General features: G+C 43.2%; 1 protein-coding gene across 19 annotated transcripts in view; it reads right to left on the bottom strand.

Annotated features, from left to right (window-relative positions):
- The window catches only part of PRKCB (protein kinase C beta), a 382,335-nt gene that overhangs the window by 41,595 nt on the left and 317,921 nt on the right, over positions 1-22,819 (bottom strand). For all 19 annotated transcript variants that reach the window (XR_013410845.1, XR_013410839.1, XR_013410842.1 and 16 more), the window contains 2 exon segments: positions 7,080-7,171; positions 4,832-4,894 (listed from right to left, as the gene is read on the bottom strand). Coding sequence is in view for 10 of the 19 variants with exons in the window: in XM_077983617.1 (XP_077839743.1) it covers positions 4,832-4,894; positions 7,080-7,171 (155 nt within the window). In the remaining 9 variants the exon portion in view is untranslated.

The raw sequence follows: 22,819 nt of genomic DNA, 5'->3' as shown, positions 1-22,819 counted from the left end.
GTCATCTTCATTGGGCAGTGGGCATCTGTGGTTCTGCCTATTCTAATATTTTGTGATGACAGCATTCTAATATTCCCTAGAAGAAACACCCTCATCCAATTCTGCCATGGGTGTAACATGGCTTCCATGTAACATGGCTCCAGGAATGGTCACATGGGCCTGTCCTGGCCAATGGAAATATTCCATTCTTCTGGTCACAGTGATTGATTCAGGAATGGGCATGTGATTCAATGTGAGCCAATCAAAGCTGTTAAGTATTAGTGCCGGCACTTTGGCTGGCACAATCAAGAAAGGGATAAGTGCATTTTACATTGGGGTTGTTCAGGTGGTATTATGGAAGTCTAGAAACTCCAGGGGTCACCAGATGAAGAGAAGCAATCTAATATAGAGAAAGTAGAGCCTAGAGGGAGGATGATAAAGTGTGCCCTCATAACGTGCACTTGAGCCTCTGCATGTATCCAGGCCTAAAGTCAGATCTGTGCCTGGATTTTTAAGTTATGTCAGCCAATAAATGCCTCTTTTAACCTCAGTTACTTTGAATTGAGTTACTGTCTTCATTTCCGACTAAAAGAATACAATCTGAAAACTATATCCTGGCATCTCCTATCTGTGTCTGTGGGTTCTCCTTATTCAAAGGGAGGGGGAGGTCCACTTGCACTCGCCCACTGATGTTTGCCAATCCCAACACGCCATGCCTTTGGTGCTGTCCATGGTGCTGCTCGTATCCAGCCTTCATGCTCATCTACAAGCCACCGTGATTTGAGTGAAAGTTTGGAACTCAGAAAACCCAGGCTTTGCAGCAATTTGCTTTTCCTAAACTTACTAGGTAGGTCTATATGTGATATTTGTGATTTCTCTAATAGTGACAAATGACATCCCTTCAGCGGGACCACATGCCCAGAAGCAGGCAGCTGGGTAGACTAGGGAAGTGATAAAATCTTCATCTATTATAGAAAAGAAGTTTCAGGTGCCAAGAGCCAGGCAGTCCTGAGGCTGGAGGGCACCTCTGTCATCTTTACCATCACATAGCAGTGTTTTGATATCACACCCTAATCTTTTGTTCTATGTAATAAATCCTCATTTCTGCTTCAAAAGATGGATGGAGAAATTATTTTCATTTTTCAGAAAACCATCAAGGGCAAAACCAACACACATTCCAGATATAGTGATTGGTAAATCAGAAACCAAGTTTGATAGGAAGAATCTTTTTCCCTCCTCGCCCCCCAACACAACATCTCCATTTCCTTAAAGACGGTAAGTCTAACAAAATCCTTCATCCTCTTTACTTAAGAACTGTTCAATTAAGGAGAGATTTAGATGAAGGAGGTAGTGATTTGTAACATCTTAAAAGACTACCACTATGAAGGCAATCTCTATGAAATGACAAAACCATACATCTTTTGTCAAGTAATTTATTTTTTACCATTCCTATTTGACTATCAATTTCAAGAAGTCTATTTCCAAGAAGTGTTCTGGAGGGTGAGCAACAAAAACCAACTGTGATGACTTTTACCTGAAAAGGAATTCATCAAAGGATATTGGGGAGCTCACGGAATCTTTGAGGAGATTGAAGAACCAGATTAAGAGTCTATAAAGCCCAAAACGATGCCTAACTGCAACTCAGAGCTTGTCCAATGACACCACCACCCAAGTTGCCATGGGACACAAATATCACCCCTTATTCCACGAAGCCCTAAGCTGGACTCTGCCTATTGCTGTTAAGACCCTCTTCTCTTGCCTCTGGAAAGTAACTGCTGATAATTACTATGGCCTCTCTTGATACTGTGCTTTCTGCTTTCTTGGCCACTAGTTTCTGATTCAAGGTCTTGAGTAAGTATGACCAAGTGTCAGTGCTTGTGTTGTGTGCCTGCCCTGGCTACAGGGGGGCTGTGAAATGAGTATCTGTCATTTTCATTATCTATAGTAGGAGATTGACTCTGTTCTTACACATACGCAAAAGAGGGGTTCAGATGAAGACTGGCCTAAAAGATTGATAAATATCCCTTTAAAGACCATATTAATAGTGGAAGATTAAAGGGAGAGTATGTAGTTAGTTTAGGAAAAGGGGCTTTGGAATAGGTATCATATTAGCACCTGAAATGCTAGTCTTTGAATTTTACCACCTGGATCTGGATTCATGGATCCCAGATCCCAACGCGGCTTCCTGATTGATTAGAAACTAGCCCTGAATCACAACTCAATTGACTAGAACTCTAATTATTTCCTTTCCTGTTTCCTACACTGGGACTGGATTTTCTTCCAACAAACTTGTAGTTCCATGTTTAATCTTCTCAAGAATCCAGTTGGTTCTATTTTAGTAGAGGCACATCCCACATAGGAGTTAGGTCCTAATGTCAGCACCCAAGTTGAAAATCATGTAGAGTGAAAAATCACCCATGATCCCTGTCTCTGTGGTTAAGCACTAGCTGAAGTCATTGGCTTGAATTTAGGGATCACATCATCACATCATATGGAAGATCATATGCACCTTTTTTTTTTTTGAGATGGAGTTTCATTCTTGTTGCCCAGGCTGGAGTGCAACAGGGTGATCTTGGCTCACCACAACCTCTGTCTCCTGGGTTCAAGCGATTCTCCTGCCTCAGCCTCCCAAGTAGCTGGGATTACAGGCATGTGCAACCACACCCAGCTAATGTTCGTATTTTTTTAGTAGAGATGGGGTTTCACCATGTTGGCCAGGCTGGTCACCAACTCCTGACCTCAGGCAATCTGCCCGCCTCAGCCTCTCTACATGCTGGGTTTACAGGCATGAGTCACTGCCCCCAGCCTCATGTGTATCTTTCAACACCAGAATTATATTCAGCACAAAATGATATTGTCACTATGACAGTCAAAAGAGAAACTAAGGGAATTAGATTATTTCCACGTGCCATTTCATGCACACAGAGCTAATGTGTTCACTGAGGGCAAACGTGGGCATGGACAGAATGAGCATACTATTTAAAATTTAAATTCTTTTTTTAGAGACAGGGTCTTGCTCTGTTGCCCAGGCTGGAGTGCAGTGGCACAATCATAGCTCACTGCAGTTTCGAACTCCTGGGCTCAAGTGATCCTCCTGCCTCAGCTTCTAAATTCGTCTTCTCTCTATTTTCACACTTTCACTAGGATCACCCACATGCCAAGTAAAACCACTCCTCTTCTTGACCTTCTTCCCTCCATCATTAGGAGAAAGTAGGAATGGCAGGAACTTTGTGCACTCAGAATAAGATTATCCTTCTCCCTATAGATTTCATATCAGCACTCCAAGGTGTGACTAAAAGCTCCAGGACTCTGAAAGCTTCTGACAAGGCCCCCACTTCCCATCCCTCCGTCCTGCCAGGACCCCATAGCCTTGCCTCCACTATCTGCCTTGTACTTACCAGGGCTAATCTTATCATGCCTTTTTTTTTTTTTTTTTTTTTTTTTTTTTTTTTTTTTTGAGACAGGGTCTCGCTCTGTCACCCAGGCTGGAATGCAGTAGTATGATCATAGCTCACTGCATCCTTGAACTCCTGGGCTCAATTGATCGTCCCACCTCAGCCTCCTGAGTAGCTAGGTCTATAGGTATGCACCACCACACCTGGCTAATTGTATTTTATTTTTAGAGATGGGGGCCTCACTATGTTGCCTAGGCTGGTCTGAAGCTCCTAGCTTGAAGCATTCCTCCTGCCTCGGCATCCCAAAGCGTTGGGATTACAGGTGGTAGCTACTGTGCCCAGCCCCCTCATGCCTTTTAATCCCATATCCCGCAGTTAAAGCAAAAGGCCCAGGACTCCCAAGTCACCCCTAACTCTCCAGGCTCTCATCACTACGCTCTCTACAGAATGAGAGGGAACCCTCCAACACGCAGGGTACACCAGCACCCTCCCCTGCTTGATTTATCTCCATAGTACTTATCACTACTTGGCAGACTATGTTTTTATGATTCACTTATCTGTCTCCCACCACGAAAAGATAAACTCCACAGGGGCAAGGGGTTTCATCTGTTTTATTCACTTCTGTATGCCCACCACCCACAAGAGTGCCTAGAATATAGTAGGATTTGATAAATATGTGTCAAATGCATGAATGGAATAGACTTTTGTGGTTCTTCATAATCTTTGAAATAGACCCCCCCCCCACCCATGCCAAGCGCTGTTTGGAAGCCTCATGCCTTGCAGCCTCTCTTGCATAACAAACCAGCCCAAGCCTGCACTGGCTATGCCATTTGCATCGACGTAGTACAAGGAGAATTGTACGCCCTGGACTCGCTGACAAATAGCAGCCTCGGGTGCAATCGTCCGCCTTGCATGAAATATAAAACGATATGACTCATGCAGCTATGATCATCCATTTGCTCCTCCAAATACCAGCAGATGCCAAGTCCTGAACTTAATCCTGTCTTTCAGAGCAGCCACTCAGAGATCCATTTCCAAGTTGTAGTTACATAGCAGAAATAAATAAATAAATAAATAATGTTTCATAATAATGTGATCCATCACATTCTGCCAGCCAAAATTCTTTGTCTGCTCCTCAAATGTAGGGTCCACAAGCAAGAGAAAGAAGTACTGGGGTCCTCTCTGTGAGTCTCCTCTTAGAGCAAATGGTCTCCTGTTTGAGGCTCTGAACCATCATTGGTGACACAGTCCATCGAGATTTTCTACCACCATATAGAGCTGTCCAAACTTTGCCAGGGCAGTGGGCGATGCTGCCTGGCAGAACACATGCCCAAGTTAGTTCTGGAGGATTCCTCCCCCACCACGGATTCTAATTTTAAAAGCAGCTGAAGAAAGAGGCAGGGCAGGGAGGAGCTGAGGGAGATGAAGAGATGGAAAGTACAGCAATATTCACTTACCGGTAAATGATGCCCTTACTCTGTAAGAAGAACAGACCGATGGCAATTTCTGCAGCGTAAAATCTGAAATTAAAAAAAAAAAAAAAAAAAAGGCAATGGAGAAACTCAAGGACACCATATGCTTGGCAATGCTCAGAATTCAATACAATATTGAACTAGGTGCAGGGCATTAAAGAACCCATGGATGGTCAGCTAAATAGCTCATAAAATGCTGAGAGTACGGATGGATTCACAGGGTGGTTTAGAAGGTGATGGGGTTGCCTTAAGGACAAATTGGGGGTAGGCAGAAGTTCAGCAATTGTATAGTGGAGAGGGGGCCATGGGATATGATGAGCTGGATGGAGAATTACGGTTTCACTAGCTGGGTAACATAGTGAGGCCTTGTCTCTACTAAAAATAAAAGAAAAAAAATAACTGGGAGTGGTGGCACATGCCTGTGATCCCAGCTACTTGGAAGGCTGAGGCAAGAGCATTGCTTGAGCCCAGGAGATCAAGGCTGCAGTGAGCTATAATCAGGGTCACTGCACTCCAGTCTGAGCAACAGAGTGAGACCCTGTCCCCCAACCCCCACAAAAAGAGAGAGAATTATACTTTCAGACTGTATAGCAAGTTAAATTATCTTGACAATAGCAGCTAACATCTGTTGAAGGTTTACCATCTGCCTAGCACCGTTTTAGGCATTACCTGATTTAATCCCAATAATAATGCTGTAAGATAGGTCCTACTATTATCTTCCCATTCCTCAAATGAGGAAACTGAGGGTTAGAGAGATTAACTTGGGCAAGTTACATAGCGAATGAATGGCACAGCTGGAATCAGAAACAACATCTGTCTAAAGTGTAACCTCTTATTGAAGGTCAACCCATAAAGAAAGAGGTTTCGAGAGAACTAGGAAGCCCAGTTATGCCACAAAGGTTGGGCAGGGCTTTGGGGAACTATGCAAAGTGTCTTGACATGTCTTGTGTGACAACGGAATTAAAGCCTGTGGTCAATTAGATGTTAGAAGTAAAAGCAAAGCTAATCCTATTAGAGTCGTGCCAGGAGATATGAATGGCTAGATTTGGAAGCACAAGAATAATGCAAATCCTATCAGAACACAGTGCTCACAACCTGGCCAGGTGGGAGGAGAGGGGGCAAGCTGAACTGGGCGGGAGCCACCGAGCCTCCGGTATGACAGGGTGGGGTTCTAGATGAGCTCTGGGGGCTCTATGGAGAGGCAGTAAGATCTTAGCAAACTCCCCAGGAGAGGTTATCATTGCTGATTCCTACAACTTGCAATGTTCCTAAGCAGGGGAGTGACATGATGAGATTTGTGTTCTGAAAAGAAGAGACTGTAGCTGCCTTTTAAACTGAAGGGGATGGAGTTGACTCAGCAGAGGAAACACATTTCCAACAACCAAGAATCAGTCTCCCCATCCCAGGAACCACAGACCATTGCCACTGAGCACCTTGATCCTTCACCCCCGTGGAGTGAAGGCATCTAAGAGGGAGAGTGGTGTAAGATAAAGAACATGGGCAAAGAAGCACTGGGGTCAGAATTCAGGAACTGCTTCTTACTAGCTCCATGAATATGAGCAAGCTTTCAAAACCTTGCATCTCCATTTCCTTGTTTGTAAAGCAGAGGTGGCAGCATCTCCCTCCCAGAGTTATTCTCAGGGTTGAGACGATGTTTGTTAAGCACTTAGGGCCTGGCTCATAGTAAGTTCTCAATAAATATTAGCAAATGGACACATAACATCTACAGTGATAATCCCCAGGGAAGATACACGGCCTTTCTAAGCAGTCAGGGACATGAATTAGAAATAAATAGCTGTGGTTTTAGAGCTTTGAGTTTTGTTTTATTTTTCAGAAGAGACTACAGTGTGCGCCACCATCCCCAGCTAAGTTTTTTATTTTTTATAGAGATGAGATCTCGTCATGGTGCCCAGGCTGGCCTTTAACTCCTGAGCTCAACTGATCCTCCAATCTCAGCCTCCCAAAACAGAGATTACAGGTAGGAGCCATGGTGTCTGGCTGAGCTTCAGGTTATTAGCTGGTGTCAGGAAAAAAAAAAAGAAGCATCTCATATTAAGCAGAACATCTTTCTTCCCTGGCTAAATATTTTTTCAAAAAGATGCCCGAGGTGTTTAAAAATCCCTCTTTGGCAAAAAAACAAAAACAAAAAAACAAACAAAAAAAACACACCCAAAGGAACCACTAACCTACCCATTTATCCCAAAGAGAAAGCACAGCACTAGTTCTCACTTACACGGCATGGGGCTCCTTGAACCGGCCAACTTGCTGGATGTGATACATGAGGTCGCCCCCGTTGACGTACTCCATCACAAAGTACAGGCGGTCCTGGAAGAGGACAGCAAACAGCAACATTAACATCCTGTAGCCTCTGGGGCTCCAAATGGACAGTGAGGGAAGAGCTGGAATTTATGATGAAAACTTCCAGGACTCTGACAGATCCCTGTTTGCTGGGCTTGCTGTTTCCCCAAGGGTAACGTTTGTGTTACTGGAACTATGCAAGCGAGCATAGGTGATACACAGATAATTTTTTTCATGAATAATTACAACGTTGGCTAGGCATGGTGGCTCATGCCTACGTATTACACCTGTAATCTCAGCACTTTGGGAGACTGAGGTGGGCAGATCACCCGAGGTCAGGAGTTCAAGACCAGCCTGGCCAACATGGCAAAATTCCATCTCTACTGAAAAACAACAAAAGCAAAAAAAAACAAAAATTAGTGAGTCATGGTGACAGGTGCCTGTAATCCCAGCTACTCAGGAGGCTGACGCAGGAGACTCGCTTGAACCTGGGAGGGGGATGTTGCAGTGAGCCAAGATCATGCCACTGCACTCCGGCCTGGGTGAGAGTGAGACTCCATCTCAAAAATAATAATAATAATAATAATTACAAGTTTATATTTTTTTGCTGGAAAATATAATTAGCATATTAATATTGTGACTTAACTGATATTATTGTTTAGGATAAGGCTGATTTTAACAAAAAGTGGAAAATATTAAGTAAATAATGTTACAGATGATAGGTAGCTGTACTAGCCAGCCTTTATGATGCCCCCCCCACTGCCCCAGTGATTTTTCAAACTCTTGGTATTTATGTACTTGTGTAGTACCTTCCCATAATGAATAGGACTGACCTGTGTAACCCACTGGATATTGCAAAAATGACAATGTATGACTTCCAGGAGTAGCACATAAAAGACCTACAGCTTCCACCCTGCTCTCTCAGATCACTGCTTTTTGGGAAGCCTGCCGCCATGCCATGAGGATGCTCAAGCAGTACTACAGAAAGGTACATTTGGCAAAGAACCGAGGCCTCCTGCCAACAGCCAGCACCAACTCCAGTCCTGTGAGAGAATCACCTTGGAAACAGATCCTTCACCTGAGACAAGCCTTCAGATGAATAGAATTCCAGCTGACAATCTGACTCAATCCTTTGAGACCCAGAGCCAGATCAACTAGGTGAAGCATTCCCAAATTCCTGCCCCACAGAAACTGAGATAATGAATGCTTATTGTTGTTTTAAGCCACTGAATTTTGAGGTACTCACCAATAGATAACACAGTAGCTATCAAAAACAAAAAGATGAATTATCAAGGTTTGAAAAACAGTAACCTAGGAAGGCATGTCCAGAAGTAAAAGAAATGGGGCCAGAAAAAAATCTGTGTCCTAATCAGGGAAGTTTTTCAGCATGTCTTTCAAGGGATATTGTGAACTTCTTCAGGTCAGGGGCTATGCCCTTCTTGGCTGTGTAAGCCCTGTTCCTGATAGCACAACTAGCACATAGTAGGTGCCCAGAGAGTGAAAGGGCACAAGCTTTGGTACCAAAGACACTTCATTTGGAAATCCAGCTCTGTCTCTTAATAGCTGGATGTATCTGGAGAAGTTATTCAACACCTGGGTTTCCTCATCTGTCAAGAGGAGATAAGAGCAGAACCTCAGTGATGCTGCTGGGATTAAATAAGACAGACTTGTGTTTTGGCCCTTGGGCAACACCAATATGTGACTTGCGTCTCTCCTTCCATCAGAGGGTGTTTGCTAAATGAATGAATCACTTTGTCTCTTCTTAGAGGCTTCTGCTTGGGTGAAATCTCTCCTTTACGCTACATTCCTTTGGCTTGCAATGGCAGAGTCTGCGCTAACGAATTTGGGAACTGAAGTCCCTCTTATGTTCTCAGCCTAAAAAAGTCACTTCCTCTAACCCACCCAATCTAAATTAGGTCTGCCGTTCTACTCTTTCATGAAACCCCGTGGGCTTTTTTCTTTTCTTTTCTTTTTTAAATCTCTGACCACATCATAATTTGTTAATTATATTTTGAACTTGATGGTTGTTTATTTCATCTATCTAGTCAAGTAAAAAAAAATGTATAGAGTCCTACTAGGTACCAGGTTATAGATGAGTGCTGAACATAGAGCAGTGAACAAAACCAACAAATATTCCTGGCCTTTATCTTTCATTCTAGCAGGTAGACACAGATAAAGACAATAAATGCTAAACATAATAAATAAATTATATAGAATGTTAAAAGATAGCCAGGCACAGTGGCTCGCGCCTGTAATCCTAGCACTTTGGGAGACTGAGGCGGGCAGATCACCTGAGGTCAGGGGCTCAAGACCAGCCTGGCTAACATAGTGAAACCCTGTCTCTACTAAAATATAAATACAAAAATTAGCTGGGCATGATGGTGCGTGCCTTTAGTCCCAGCTACTAGAGAGGCTGATGCAGCAGAGTTGCTTGAACCTGGGAGGTGGAGGTTGCAGTGAGCCAAGATCACACCACTGCACTCCAGCCTGGGCAAGAGAGTGAGACTCTGTCTCAAAATTAAATAAATAAATAAAAATAAAAATAGAAGATTAAAAGATTAAAAAGTGCCATGGGGGAAAAGCAGAGCAAAGTATGGAGGATTGGGAGTACCAGCTTGATGAGACGGGAGAAAGGAGTTCCAATTTCAATAAAGTATTCAGGATAATCTTATTTAGAAGGCAATCCTTCGGCAAAGACTTGAAGGAGATGACAAAAGCAGCTATGCAGGTTATCTAGAGTGAGAGTTTACCAGGCGGAGAAACAGGCTGTGCAAAAGCCCTGAGGCTAGAGCACACCTCATGTGCTTGGAGAAGAAAGAAGAAGGGGGACAGGGTAGGAGATGAGCCCAGAGCGGTGCTGAGGGACTCATCATGTAAGGTCACGTAGGCTAATACAAAGGTTCAGGGTCTCACTCTGAAAGAAATGGACTAATGTCAAATGTGACTGAACGTTCCACAAATCCGGAACCGTGTAAAAATTGTTTACCACTATGTACCAATAGCCCAGCACCATGCCTGGCCAAAGCGAGCCATCAGTACACATTAATTAAGTGAAAAATGGGTGAGCCTTGAGGCAGCAGGAGTTACTGGGTCTCCAAAGCACCATTCATACAGTCAGAAGAGTGGAATGAAAGCATGGGCTCCACGTTTTCTGACTACTGGGGAGGCTTGGGAAGACCATTTTATATCCCTGAGCCTTGATATCTTCACTTATAAAATGAGGATAACATATTCGATAATCTCTAACAGACTGACTGAGGGGCTGGAATGAAACATACACAGGGCTGCAAGCTAAATGTGATGAAAATGAGATGTCCTGGCAGCACTGCCTGAGTACTGAAGCCAGACCAGTGTTTTCCAAACTCAAGTTGTATCTCACTTTAACTGATCATTAAATCAATTTGGTGGGTCATGATCAACTTAAAAAAAAAAAAAGAACAGAAAAAAGAGGTCAGGCATGGTGGCTCACTCCTGCAATCCCAGAACTTTGGTGGGGCCGAGACAGGAGGATCACTTGAGGCTAGGAGTTTGAGAACAGCCTGGGGAACATAGCAAGACTCTGCCTCTACCCGCCCCCCCCCAAAAAAAAAATTAGCCGGGTATGGTGGTGAGCACCTGTAGTCCCAGCTATTCATGAGGCTGAGGCAAGAGGATCGCTTGAGCCCAGGAGTTCAAGGCTATAGTGAGCCATGAGCCATGGTGGTGCCACTGCACTCCAGCCCGGGCAACAGAGTGAAACTCTGTCTCAAAAAAAAAAAAAAAAAAAAAGAAAAAAGAAGAAAGAAAAATTATCAGTGCATGCTGCACAGAACACCACTAAGTACTTTTTGTGGAATATATGTTTTGGTTATATTTATACGTTGCTATGGCTGAGTCACAATGTAAAAGGTGACTTGCTGTCAAAAGTTGCAAAGCCATTGTGAGGGGCTATAAAACTAGAAGAAGAGGTGGTGGGGAAAGTGAAGCAAAGATTTCACCTTTTAAGTCAATACAGTATTTGAAGTCTTGTTGCACTACTTACTAACTGCAACACTGAGCAGTTCTTTAACCTAATATTGGGCTTTCTCTTCTGTAGACGGGACATTTTTGACTTGCCCACAGAGCGTTAAACAAGGACACATGTGTAGAGTGTCTAACATGATGCTGGCCATATAACAAACATTTAATTCACCATTTAAATAAATCTTCCTTACAGCACATAGAACTTTATCTTATACGTAACAGTCATATGTGCATTTATCAAATGTGGGAGGGCCTAATAACTACAACAACAACAATAATGAAATTAAGCTCTCTTGGGTACTTACCACGTGATGAGCTGAATGCTTTACATATTTTGTCTCACTTGTCCCTCTACAAAACTCAATGTGACAAGTATAATCATTCTCTCCCTTCTAAAGAGGAGAAAGTTGAAGCTCAGAAAGGGTAAGTAACTTGCCAGTGGTCTCTCAGCTGATAAGTTGCTGCAAAGCCAGGATCTGAACCTTAGGCATTTGGTTCCAGACTCTGCACTCTCAACCCCTCATGATGCTGCCTCCAGTGGGTACATCTTGTGTGAAAGGTTCTGAGCTAGACATTGTACGGATGTGTGGATGTGTCCTCCCCTCAAAGAGCTTCCAGTCCAGGAGAGGAGAGAAGGCACATGGAGATCTAGTGGTACATCAAGACAGAAGCTGGCAGGTTACAGGAGAGCACAAGTTAACCAATTTTGTTTGTTTGTTTGTTTGTTTGTTTGTTTGTTTGTTTGAGACAGGGTCTCACTCTGTCACCCAGTCTGGAGTACAATGGCATGATCTCTGCTTGCTGCAGCCTCAACCTCCTAGGCTCAAGTGATCCTCCTGCCTCAGCCTCCCCAGTAGCTGGGACTACAGGTGCACACAACCACACCTGGCTAATTTTTGTAGTTTTTGTAGAGACAGGGTTTTGCCGTATTGCCCACACTGACTAATTTTTAGAAAATGAATGGTTTTTATTTCTCAGACCAATACTACTTCACCCTCTCAACATGTCTAATGAGAAAAGGAGGTGAAATGATCACTTATGTTCTCAGGGTCCAAGGCATAGGAGATTTGCCAAAAGGTCACATATAAGTTGATGGCAAAATGCAGACAGTAAGCCAGAACAGCCGACACCCAGCCCCTGGTTCTTTGGTTTTTTCTTCTTCTTCTTTTTTTTTTTTTAATAGAAAACAAGCCTAAAAATAGCATCTGTCTTTGCTGCACGTTGAAGAGAACCAAAACACTTGCTTTTAAAAATTATTTTTAAAGCTAGCAGATGGCATCGGCTGCAGAGAGAGAAGTCAGTGAGAGAGAGATTTCACTCGCTTGCTTTCTGCTCGGAAGAACTCGGCTTGCCCCCCAAACTCATTAGTCGGAATCCCCGCATTGGGGGATCGCTCCACCGTGGGTAAGGCCGTGTTTTGTGGTATGTTCCTACCGCTAACCATATGCAGGGAAACCCTAAGATCTATCATCTTTGAACTGTACTGAGCAAGTGGCTTCGACACACCAGCGCCTAAGCTATTAAATGTTATGGTTGGCATCTCACTGTCCTTTTATTTCTGAACAAACACTTAATGATGCCCACTCTATGCCAGGAGCAACTCTATTGCCAGAGATGTTTCTGTGGATAATCCACGGTGCCAGATGTTAAGGATTCCCAGGCGAGGGACAGGGGCCAGATAAATTTCCAAATGGCCGTGTTTCCCAAAATGGGTAGGAGATCATTTTAAGTAGTCCACGGATGTATGATGGTTTCACCTTTACGGGTTTGTATTTGTTTTAATGTACATTGTGCAAAATACAACTAAGCACTTTAGGCTCCTGATTTGATGGCTCTTATTGCTGGAGAGGGAGAGTAAAATTCATGGAGTCATAGAAGAGAAAAAGGGGGAAAGGTCGGGTAAGACCAGATTATGACACACTGCCTAAGACCATCCACCCGAATGTGACTCATCTCCCAAAGGGCTTTAAGATCTTCACCAAATTTCTCCCCCTCCTCTACTAAAATTGACTTATTTTTTAAAAAATTTTCATTAACTCAGTTTAAAAAACTTAAACACAAGTATTTAAAGAATTTTAAACTTCATACCAAAGTCATAAATGGAAATTCATCCTCTCTGTAGAAAAGAAGTGCATATCTGGGCTGGGTGTGGTGGCTCCCACCTGTAAGCACTTTGGGAGGTCCAGGTGGGTGGATCACTTAAGGCCAAGAGCTTGAGACCAGCCTGGCCAACATGGTGAAACCCTGTCTCTACTGAAAATACGAAAATTAGCCGGGTACGGTGACACACACCTCTAATCTCAGCTATTTGGAAGGCTGAGGCACAAGAATGGCTTGATCTGAGGATGTGGAGGTTACTGTGAGCCCAGATCATGCCACTGCACTCCAGCCTGGGCAAGAGTGAGACTCTGTCTCAAAAAAAAAAAAAAAAAAAAAAAAAGGAAAAAAAGAAAGAAAGAAAAGAAAAGAAAATCTTTACCAAGTTTGTCTGCCTTTTCTACTAAAATTGACTTATTTTAAAAGTATTTTTATTAACTCACTTAAAAAAAACTTAAACACAATTATTTAAAAAATTTTAAATTTCATACCAAAGCCATAAATGGAAATTCAACCTCTCTGCAGAAAAGAAGTGCATATCTGGAGTCCATCATCTTTATGCAATATCCAGTCTGGCTCTGGTACATCAATCCTTTAAATGACTTATTTTAAAAATAAATGCAATGTGTTCATGTACCACCAGGTTCATCTCCCACTCCACAGTAAGCAACATCAAAATCTGGAAAACATTGTCAGAGGCACTCCAGAGCCAATCTGGAGCAGAGAAGTGAGTTTTAGAACTTTCATCGAGCGCTTATTTTTGCAAGTCATGCCTTTAGGCAGGCATTAAAAGGATGAAAATGATGAATAAGGTTCAGGCTTGCCCTCAGGGAATTCAGAATCTTGGTTAAAACAAATAGACAACTAATTCAAACGCTAATCTAAAATAGAATGTGGCCGGGCACAGGGGCTCATGCCTGTAATTCCAGCGGTTTGAGAGGCTGAGGTGGGAGGACCACTTTTGAGCCCAGAAGTTCCAGACCAGCCTGGGCAACACGGCAAGACCCTGGCTCTACAAAAAATAAAAAAATTAGCCAGGCACGGTGGCGCACACCTGTAGTCCCAGCTACTCAGGAGGCTCAGGTGAGAGGACGGCTTGTGCCTGGGAGGTCAAGGCTGCAGTGAGCAGTGATTGCACCACTGCACTCCAGCCTGAGTGATAGAGTGAGACCATGTTTCAAATAAACGTAAATAAATAAATAGAATGTGATAAAAGAAAGTGCATGAGAGGCATAAAGAGTGAACTATGGGGGTTTCAGCTAACTAAATGGACCTCACGTACTGCCTCCAATTCTTACATATTATTCCCCTCCACAGCACCCTTAAATTTGCTTTTGTTCCCCATTCCCCCTATGAAATTATTGCAAAATCTTCCTTATCACCACACTTAGTGTTTTTTGATTAGGGCTTATTTGTTGGACTCTAATATATGAAAATCAAAAGAGGTATTTCTTGCATATCGACTTGAAGCCCAGATTGGCTCTCTCCTACTTACTCAATTTTCTAAGAAGAACTTGTCACAGCTCAGAATTTCAACTCTCATCTCTCTGGGCTGATGAGTCTTGACTTATATTTCTATCCTCTCCCTCTCTCCTGAGCTCCAGTCAGCTCCAGCTGGCTACAGGACGTTTCTACGTGGGTGTTCCACCGTCAACTCCAATTAAAAGCTCGGAAAGGCAAACTCACCATCTTTCTCTTCAAACTGGCTAGTATTCTTGACTTTAAAGGGCTTCTTCAAAATTGTCATTGTTGCTGTGATTCTTCATTACACGATTACCGCTGCCCTCTAAGCTTCAAGTGCCTTCAGGTAATTTAAAATTCCCCTTCTCCTTAACCTCTCATAATCAGTAAATAAATAAAACCAAATGTCTGTCTGTCACTACATTATGCAAAATGGTTGGCTAGAATTTCCCCAATTTGGAACATGAGTATGAGGATAGTCTGATTTAAAATGATGACTAGGTGGGAGGTGCAGAATTCACCTGGAGGTCTCCAGAGGAAGCAAGGGAATTCAAAGAGACAATCTTCCCCTAAGACAGCTGAAAATGGAGTGTAACATGATGCCTGTGTGACTGCCAGGGGGACACTTGCCACTTTTAATCAGATACCATGAACAGAGAAAACCGACCACGTGTGCAGCTCTATGTACCATGCTCCAAGGGGAGTTGCTGCAAGACTTTGTCTATTTAGTGATCTTTAATGATTTTCCAAGCTGGTCTGTGGATTCATCCTGTCTGTAAGCTGATCCCTTTACTGCTCCGAACCATCTGTTTCTCTCCAGAGAGGCTGTGTAGTGCTGTGGTTAAGAGCCCTGGTTCTGGTATCAGCTAGTCCTGGGTTCTAGTTGCAGTTATACTGGATACTTGCTCTGAGACCTTGGGTCAGTTACTTAGAGTCTCTGCCTTCCCAAAAGGGGGTAATGACAGCTTGTCCTTCATAGGGGTGTTGCCAAGATACATCAGATGACGTATGCCAAATCCATGCAAACTCAAAACGCCTTACCCAAGTAAGTGTGCATTCAATGACATGTGTTCACACACAACTTTTCTTTCCTCTGTATTTTATAGACTTGCAATCACTGTCAGAATTGTGATCACAATTGATGCTCTTCTAGCTTTTTTTTTTTTTTCAGCTTTCTAAGCCTTGTCCCTCCACATAGAGGCCAAAGTTTTCAAAGGCTAGAACTACCTCTATTCTTCCTTGGAATTCCACAGGTCTTTGATTATTGAAGGAATATGCAAAGGCCACCATTGAGAAAACAGAGCACAAGGCTGTGCCTATTCCTACCTGCCCCAGCTCTATTTGCCTGGGTTGCATTTCTGATTCATTTCCTGCACTCAAGATCCTTGGATGGCTTTAGTTGGCTAAAGCCCTAACACCTGCCAAGCTCTCACCAGTTTCCTCTCCTGGGAGGCAATGATGCCATGTTTGTACCACTAAGCTATAATTATGTCCTGCTTCAATCCAGTTAGTCTCCTTGGACTCAAGATGGTGCCTCTCACGTGCCATGAACACCAATTATTCCCTCCCTGTAGATACGACCCCTTTCAAAAGGTTGCTAGTGAGTTAGTAGTAGCCATTGCCAGCTGATTGGGCCAGGAATAAACACCTGCCCCAAGCTGAACCAACCAGATTCTCTTTCCCATGACTATGATTTGAAATGCAGGGAATTTGCCAGATAGGCAAACTGCAAGGAGCTAACAAAGTCATGTTTACCAGGAGCAGGGAGAAACAAAGAAAGCAAGGACAAAGAAATCTAGAAATTTATTCTAGACTGCTTTAGGATTATAGATTCTAGCTCCTCACGAGGCCCAGGTACACCTTTGTCTTTGTTTTTTCTTTCCAATAAAATCCTCTTTTTTTGGTTACCTGCATAGATTGCACAGCGGTCAAGTCGGGGCTTTTACGGCACCCATCACCTGAATAAGGTACATTGCACCCATTAACTAATTTCTCATCAACAGTCCTCTCCAGGCTGGGCACGGTGGCTCATGCCTATAATCCCAACACTTTGGGAGGCTGAGGTAGGGGGACTACTTGAGCCTAGGAGTTTGAGACCAGCCTGGGCAACACAGGTCTTAACCCCATCTCTACAAAAAAATGTTTAAAAATTAGCCTGGCGTGGTGGTGCATGCCTGTGGTCCCAGCTACTCGGGAGGTCGAGGCAGGGGGATCACTTGAGCCCAGGAGGTCCAGGCTGCAGTAAGCCATGATTATACCACTGCACTCCAGCCTGGGTAACAAAGGGAGATCCTGTCTCAAAAAAACAAAAAGAAAACACACACAAAAAACCACAAAGTTTTCTCTGTTTTCTGGAGCTATTGGAGATAGTTTGGTGGGGCAGGGGAAGGGGTGTTCTGTGTCTTACAACTTGATCATTGCTGAGTGAGACAACGGCCAGAGCCACCTGCAGCAATGCCCTTAAGTCCAACGATATCCTTGGGTACTGCTGCCAGCCCAGAGCCAAGCCCAAGTTACCAGGACCCCTGGGACATTCTTGGGGCTCATTCTTGGGCCATCGGGGGTCCACTCTACAAGTGGAAATGATCCTCACCCCCTCCCTATCCTCTCTTGCATTCTGAATTGACGTTCCTCCCAGCATGCCTTGCAACTGAGTTATTGCTGGGCCATGGCAGCAAATTTGGGGAGGAAGTAACTTCTGTCCTTCAATGACTCATAAAATCTAATTCTATTTAAAAAAAAAAAGAGGTGCATATGTTCAATTGAAAAGAAAACAGTTAAAATAGATGTTTTGCTAAAGAAACTTAACTGCCTGTGCCCACTGGCAGTTGGGAAATTGCATGAATGTGCCGGGCTGACAATTGTCCCTGAGAAAAACTGCAAAAGGACTGGAAGAAACATAATTCTTTTGTGCCTATGCAGCAAGGTGCACCTCCAGCCCAGCTCCAATAATGCCAGCAACCTCCATTTCATGTTTATTATATTTATTCACCATCTCTTTTAATCCTCTCTGATTATGGCCACTTTAAAGATGATGAAACCTATATTCAGAGCTGTTAAGTGACTTCTTAGAGGTCATCTAGCAAGTAATCACAGATCCAGATTCACCTGACTGTGGAGTACAGACTTATTATCTCTTTGTGCTTCTAGGACAATTTGCCTAAACCATCTAATGAGCAAATCTCTGAAAACGAAACCCCCTTCCGGGAGCTTTTGCATCTATTTGGGTATTAACTTTGCCATCTTGTGGTACATTAAAAAAAACTTAAACGGCTATATTATAACTACTTCTGAAATGACGTAAGTTCAAAAAGAAGGCACTTAACCCACAGACCCCTCCCTAAATCAAATCAATATTTTGATTTGTTTATGCCCCCTTCTGATTCTTTTCCATGTGAATATTCAATTTTAACACACTTAAAATAATATCTTAAATAGGATTTAATACCCTACATTTTCTGTTAACACCGTGCCATGCATATGTTTGAAATATATTTTTATTCCAATATAAGAATATTTCTGATGTAACTTTGCTTTTTTAAATAAGTTTTTAAAAATCGAATTTGCATCATTTTAAAATTGATTTTTTAAAAATGGTTTTGTACATGGCTGGTTGTCTCCTTCACTTTTATCCAGTATTTTGACCGCTTTCGAGATTTTTTAAAAGTCTATTAAGAATCTTTTATCTTCAAAATTCTAAGTCTCTAGCAAGAAAAACATCAAATTTACAGCATGTTATATTGGATTTGTCTCTTTTTAAAAAGGTAGCTGATTCAAAAAGAATTCTGGGTCACAAAATACAAAATGACAACCCACCGGGGCGACACCGGCCTCCTCGCTGTTCCTCAAACACGCGGAGCATGCTCACGCCGCTGGCATTCACACGCACTCTTCCTGCTGCCTGGAACACTCTGCCCCCAGATAGCCACATGCCCCACTCCCTTGCTTGCCCCGGTCTCTGCTCAAATGTCATCCTTATCAGAGAGACCTTCCTTGATGATCCTATCAAAAATAGCATCTTTCTGCCCCAATCCATCCATCTCCATCCTCTTTACTTTGTGTCATTGTTACAGTTTATTATCAGTCTCCCCCAAGAGAATGTAAATTCTAAAGGAACAGGGACTTTATCTGTTTCGTACCTCATCATGCTTTGGGGTCTGATACAATTATTTCGATGAATAAGTCTTTGTTGAAATAATCAGTAAGCATTAGTACTCTCTGTATACAGGCAGTAATGCCCTTTTACGGATACCGCCTGTTCCAGCTCCACTGCCTCCTCTGAAGCCCTGCTCTGCAGATTCAGGCCATGCAATGCTAGAAATGAGTGGGAGCCAGATGACCATTTTCGAGGACATCCCCAGAAAGAGGTGTCATCTTCCTGCTCACTTTAGCCATAATAACGACGGTTTGCCTCATGTATATGCAATGCTCCCTAAATTTTAATAATCATTACCATGGATAAAATCTTACCTAACCCTTGCAATATCTCTGTAAAGCGGGGTGACTCTTTTATAGCAGGAAAAAAAAAAACACCCAAAAGCCTATTAGAAAACCTGAGCTCAAGCCCTGGACTTGCCACTTACCAACTGTGGAACTTGGGCCATTTCATCTTTCTGGGGGTCAGTTTCCATTGAGTAGAAATGTGGACCATAGTACTTACAGTGTTTTTGTGAAGATTAGATGTGATCATAAAAGTAAAAATATTTTCTATTTTATTTATCAGTCTGTAGCTCAGGCTGGAGTGCAGTGACGCAATCATGGCTCACTGCAGCCTTGACCTCCCAGGCTCAGTTGATCCTCCCACCTCAGCCTCCTGGGTAGCTGGGACTACAGGTACGTGCACCACTCCCAGCTAATTTTTTGTAGAGACGGGATTTTGCCATGTTGCCCAGGATGGTCTTGACCTCCTGGGTTCAAGCAATCCACTTGCCTACACCTCCCGAAGTGCTGGGGTTACAGGCATGAGCCACTGTGCCTGGCTGTAAAGTGAAAATACTCTATAAACCAAAATCAAGAATGTGAAGTTAAGGCACAGGTAGGTTAGCAAAGGCTTCCAGGTTTGGGGTTCTAGAGTCTTGAAGAGCAAATCTTAGCTCCACTACTTAGCAGCTGTGTGACGGTGCATGAGTTACTTAACTTCTCTGAATGTCAGCATTCTTGTCTGTAAATTAAAGTTAGAAATAGTACCTTTCCAATAGAGGTGTCAGGAGGATAAAATGCGATAACACAGCTAAAGTGCTGAGTAGAGTGCTCAACCTGTTACTGTTAGCTGCTGCTTTTTGTTCTTGTTTGTATCATCATTGTCAAGGCCATTTTGGTGGTAACTCAACATGATGTACTAACAAAAGCTTGGGATCTGAGCTCAATGAGCCAATGACCCAGTGCTGTGTTGAGGAAGAACTACCATGCAGCCCTGATCCTCAATCCTTTCACCTGCAAAATGGGACAGTAGATAATCACTTTCATTGCAAGATTTCTGTGAGGCTGGAATGAAGCAACCTTGTTGGAGGCCCATGCATGGTAGAGGCTCAGATAGAACGTCAAGTTTCATGCAGAGACAGAGAAGCTAAGAGGTGGAGGTACTGTGGCTTCACTAAACAGGTAAAAGGTGACTATGGCTAGATCAGAGAACAGGCTCCTGGTGGAGCCTGGAGACAGGCCTGCAGGGGGGATTCCAACCCAGGGGTGTCGGGTGGAGTGGTCTTTGGGTGATCCACACTCAAAAGACCTCAGGATGGGCGTGGTGGCTCATACTTGTAATCCCAGCACTTTGGGAGGCCAAGGTAGGAGGATTGCTTGAGCATAGGAGTTTGAGACCAGCCTAGGTAACATAGCAAGACCCTGTTTCTACAAAATATTTTTAAATATTAACTGGGCATGGTGGTGCATGCTTGCAGTCCTAGCTACTAGAGAGGCTGAGGCAGGAGGATCTATTCAGCCCAGGAGTCCAAGGCTGCAGTGAGCTATGATTGTTCCACTGTACTCAAACCTGGGCCACAGAGCAAGACCCTGTCTCTAAAAATACATATACTTATTCATATACATATAATACACATACATATACATATATATATAACTTTTTAAAAAAAGATCTCAGAGCATAGCAGTTAAATGCAAAACTCTTTAAAGCCAGACTGCCTGGGTTCAAATCCTGGTCCTGAAATGCACTAGCTGTGTGGCCTCAGTCCCCTGGTCCACACAATGGGAATGATGACAGAACCTATCTAAGTTGTCATGAGACTTAAAATTGTTTGCCTTGTGCCTCACATATAGTAGGCATTATTATAAGTCGTTGAAAATACATTTAATTTATGCAACATTAAAATATATGTGCTTAGCCCAAAAAAAGTGAGAAAAAATAATTTAAATTGGAGCATTTCACTCAATGAGCATATGCGCAGAGTGCAGGTGAGATGGAAGGGGATCTGCTCTTCCCTCAGCCAACTGCACTTGGCATCCCAGGGTCTCTTGCTTGCAGTGAGTGTGTCTCTGCAAGCACTTTTTTCTTTCAATCGATACAGTGCCTAGAGATAGATTAACGACTTCATCTGACCCTCAACGACTGAGAAAGCAATCTGTTCCATCCTTGGCTTTGCCAGATGGGGAGATTCTGCATTGGTCTCCAACATGGGGAGGTCTTCATTCCCATGTGCGTTAGTCTATTCTCATTAGCCCATTAGACATACCTGAGACTGGGTAATTTATAAAGGAAAGGGGTTTAATTGACTCAGAGTTCAGCATGGCTAGAGAGGCCTCAGGAAACTTACGATCATGGCAGAAGGGGAAGCAAACGTGTCTTTCTTCACATGGCAGCAGCAAGGAGAAGTGCAGAGTGAAGTGGGGTAAAAGTCCCTCATAACACCATCAGATCTCATGAGAATTCACTCACTATCATGAAAACAGCATGGAGGTAACCGTCCCCATGATTCAATTACCTCCCACTGGGTCCCTCCCACGACACATGGGGATTACGGGAACTACAATTCAAGATGAGATTTGGGTGGGGACACAGCCAAATCATGTCACCATGCAAGACCTAAACCCACTGAGCTCTTGTGTTCTAGGCTCTCATGGTTCTCAGTCTCTCTTCCCTGGCACATGACAATCCCTGGAGGGGACCCACAGTTCTGCAAAATTTCTATATACACCCAGCCCCTACTCTCTAATTCCAGAAAGCATATTGCAATACAGGTGAGTGGGATGGTTCAATATTAAAAGAATTATCTCAAATCTACTCTATTTAATCACTTTTAAATCAATAAATCACAAACAAATACACTACAATGAACATTAGTCACCCATGATTAATTTCTCCCTCTCTCAACATATCCAACTGAAATGGAAAACTGCTGCTGCTCAGCCTCTTTGCTAGAAACAAGATCCCTTTCTTAGTTGATTTACTGCACAGAGACTGTCCTTTGCCTGATGATGTCAATGAATCCATTTGGGGATAAACAATGGAAAAGGCAGAAGGTAGGGGAGTAGGGGAGCCTAGAGGTTTAAATCCCAGCCCTCTCTCTATCACCACTTGAACACCTTTAGGCCTTAAATCCCCAAGGTAAGACTAGAGATTTGGACTAGTAAGGTTAGGTGTACTCCTTTCCTGGTCTTTGCCAAGTCTCCATTGCATGATGTAAATTATCATTCACTTAATATTTTTCTTTCTATTGTCTCTCTTCTTCCACTCAAAGCAGTTTATTTTAAAAGCCAACTTTGGCCGGGCATGGTGACTCATGCCTGCAATCCCAGCACTTTGGGAGGCCGAAGCAGGTGAATCACTTGAGTCCAGGAGTTCAAGACCAGCCTGGGCAACATGGTGAAACCCGGTCTCTACTAAAAGTACAAAAATTAGCTGGGCGTGGTGGTGTGTGCCTTTAGTCCTAGCTACTAGGGAGGTTGAGGTGGGAAGATCACTTGAGCATGGGAGATCGAGGCTGCAGTGAGCCATGATCATGCCGCTGCACTCTAACTGGGGAGACAGAGCCAGAACCCATCTAGAAAAAAAAAAAAAGCCAACTTTAGCCACCTTTGGAGCACAATAGTGAACCTATTTATTATCTTGATAACTATTAAATAAAGAGAAAGAATCAAGCATTTATCCTGCCTTTTTCACAT

Source organism: Macaca mulatta, chromosome 20 (genome assembly GCF_049350105.2).
Source record: "Macaca mulatta isolate MMU2019108-1 chromosome 20, T2T-MMU8v2.0, whole genome shotgun sequence".
Taxonomy (NCBI): domain Eukaryota; kingdom Metazoa; phylum Chordata; class Mammalia; order Primates; family Cercopithecidae; genus Macaca; species Macaca mulatta.
This window is presented reverse-complemented; position numbering and strand designations above follow the sequence as displayed.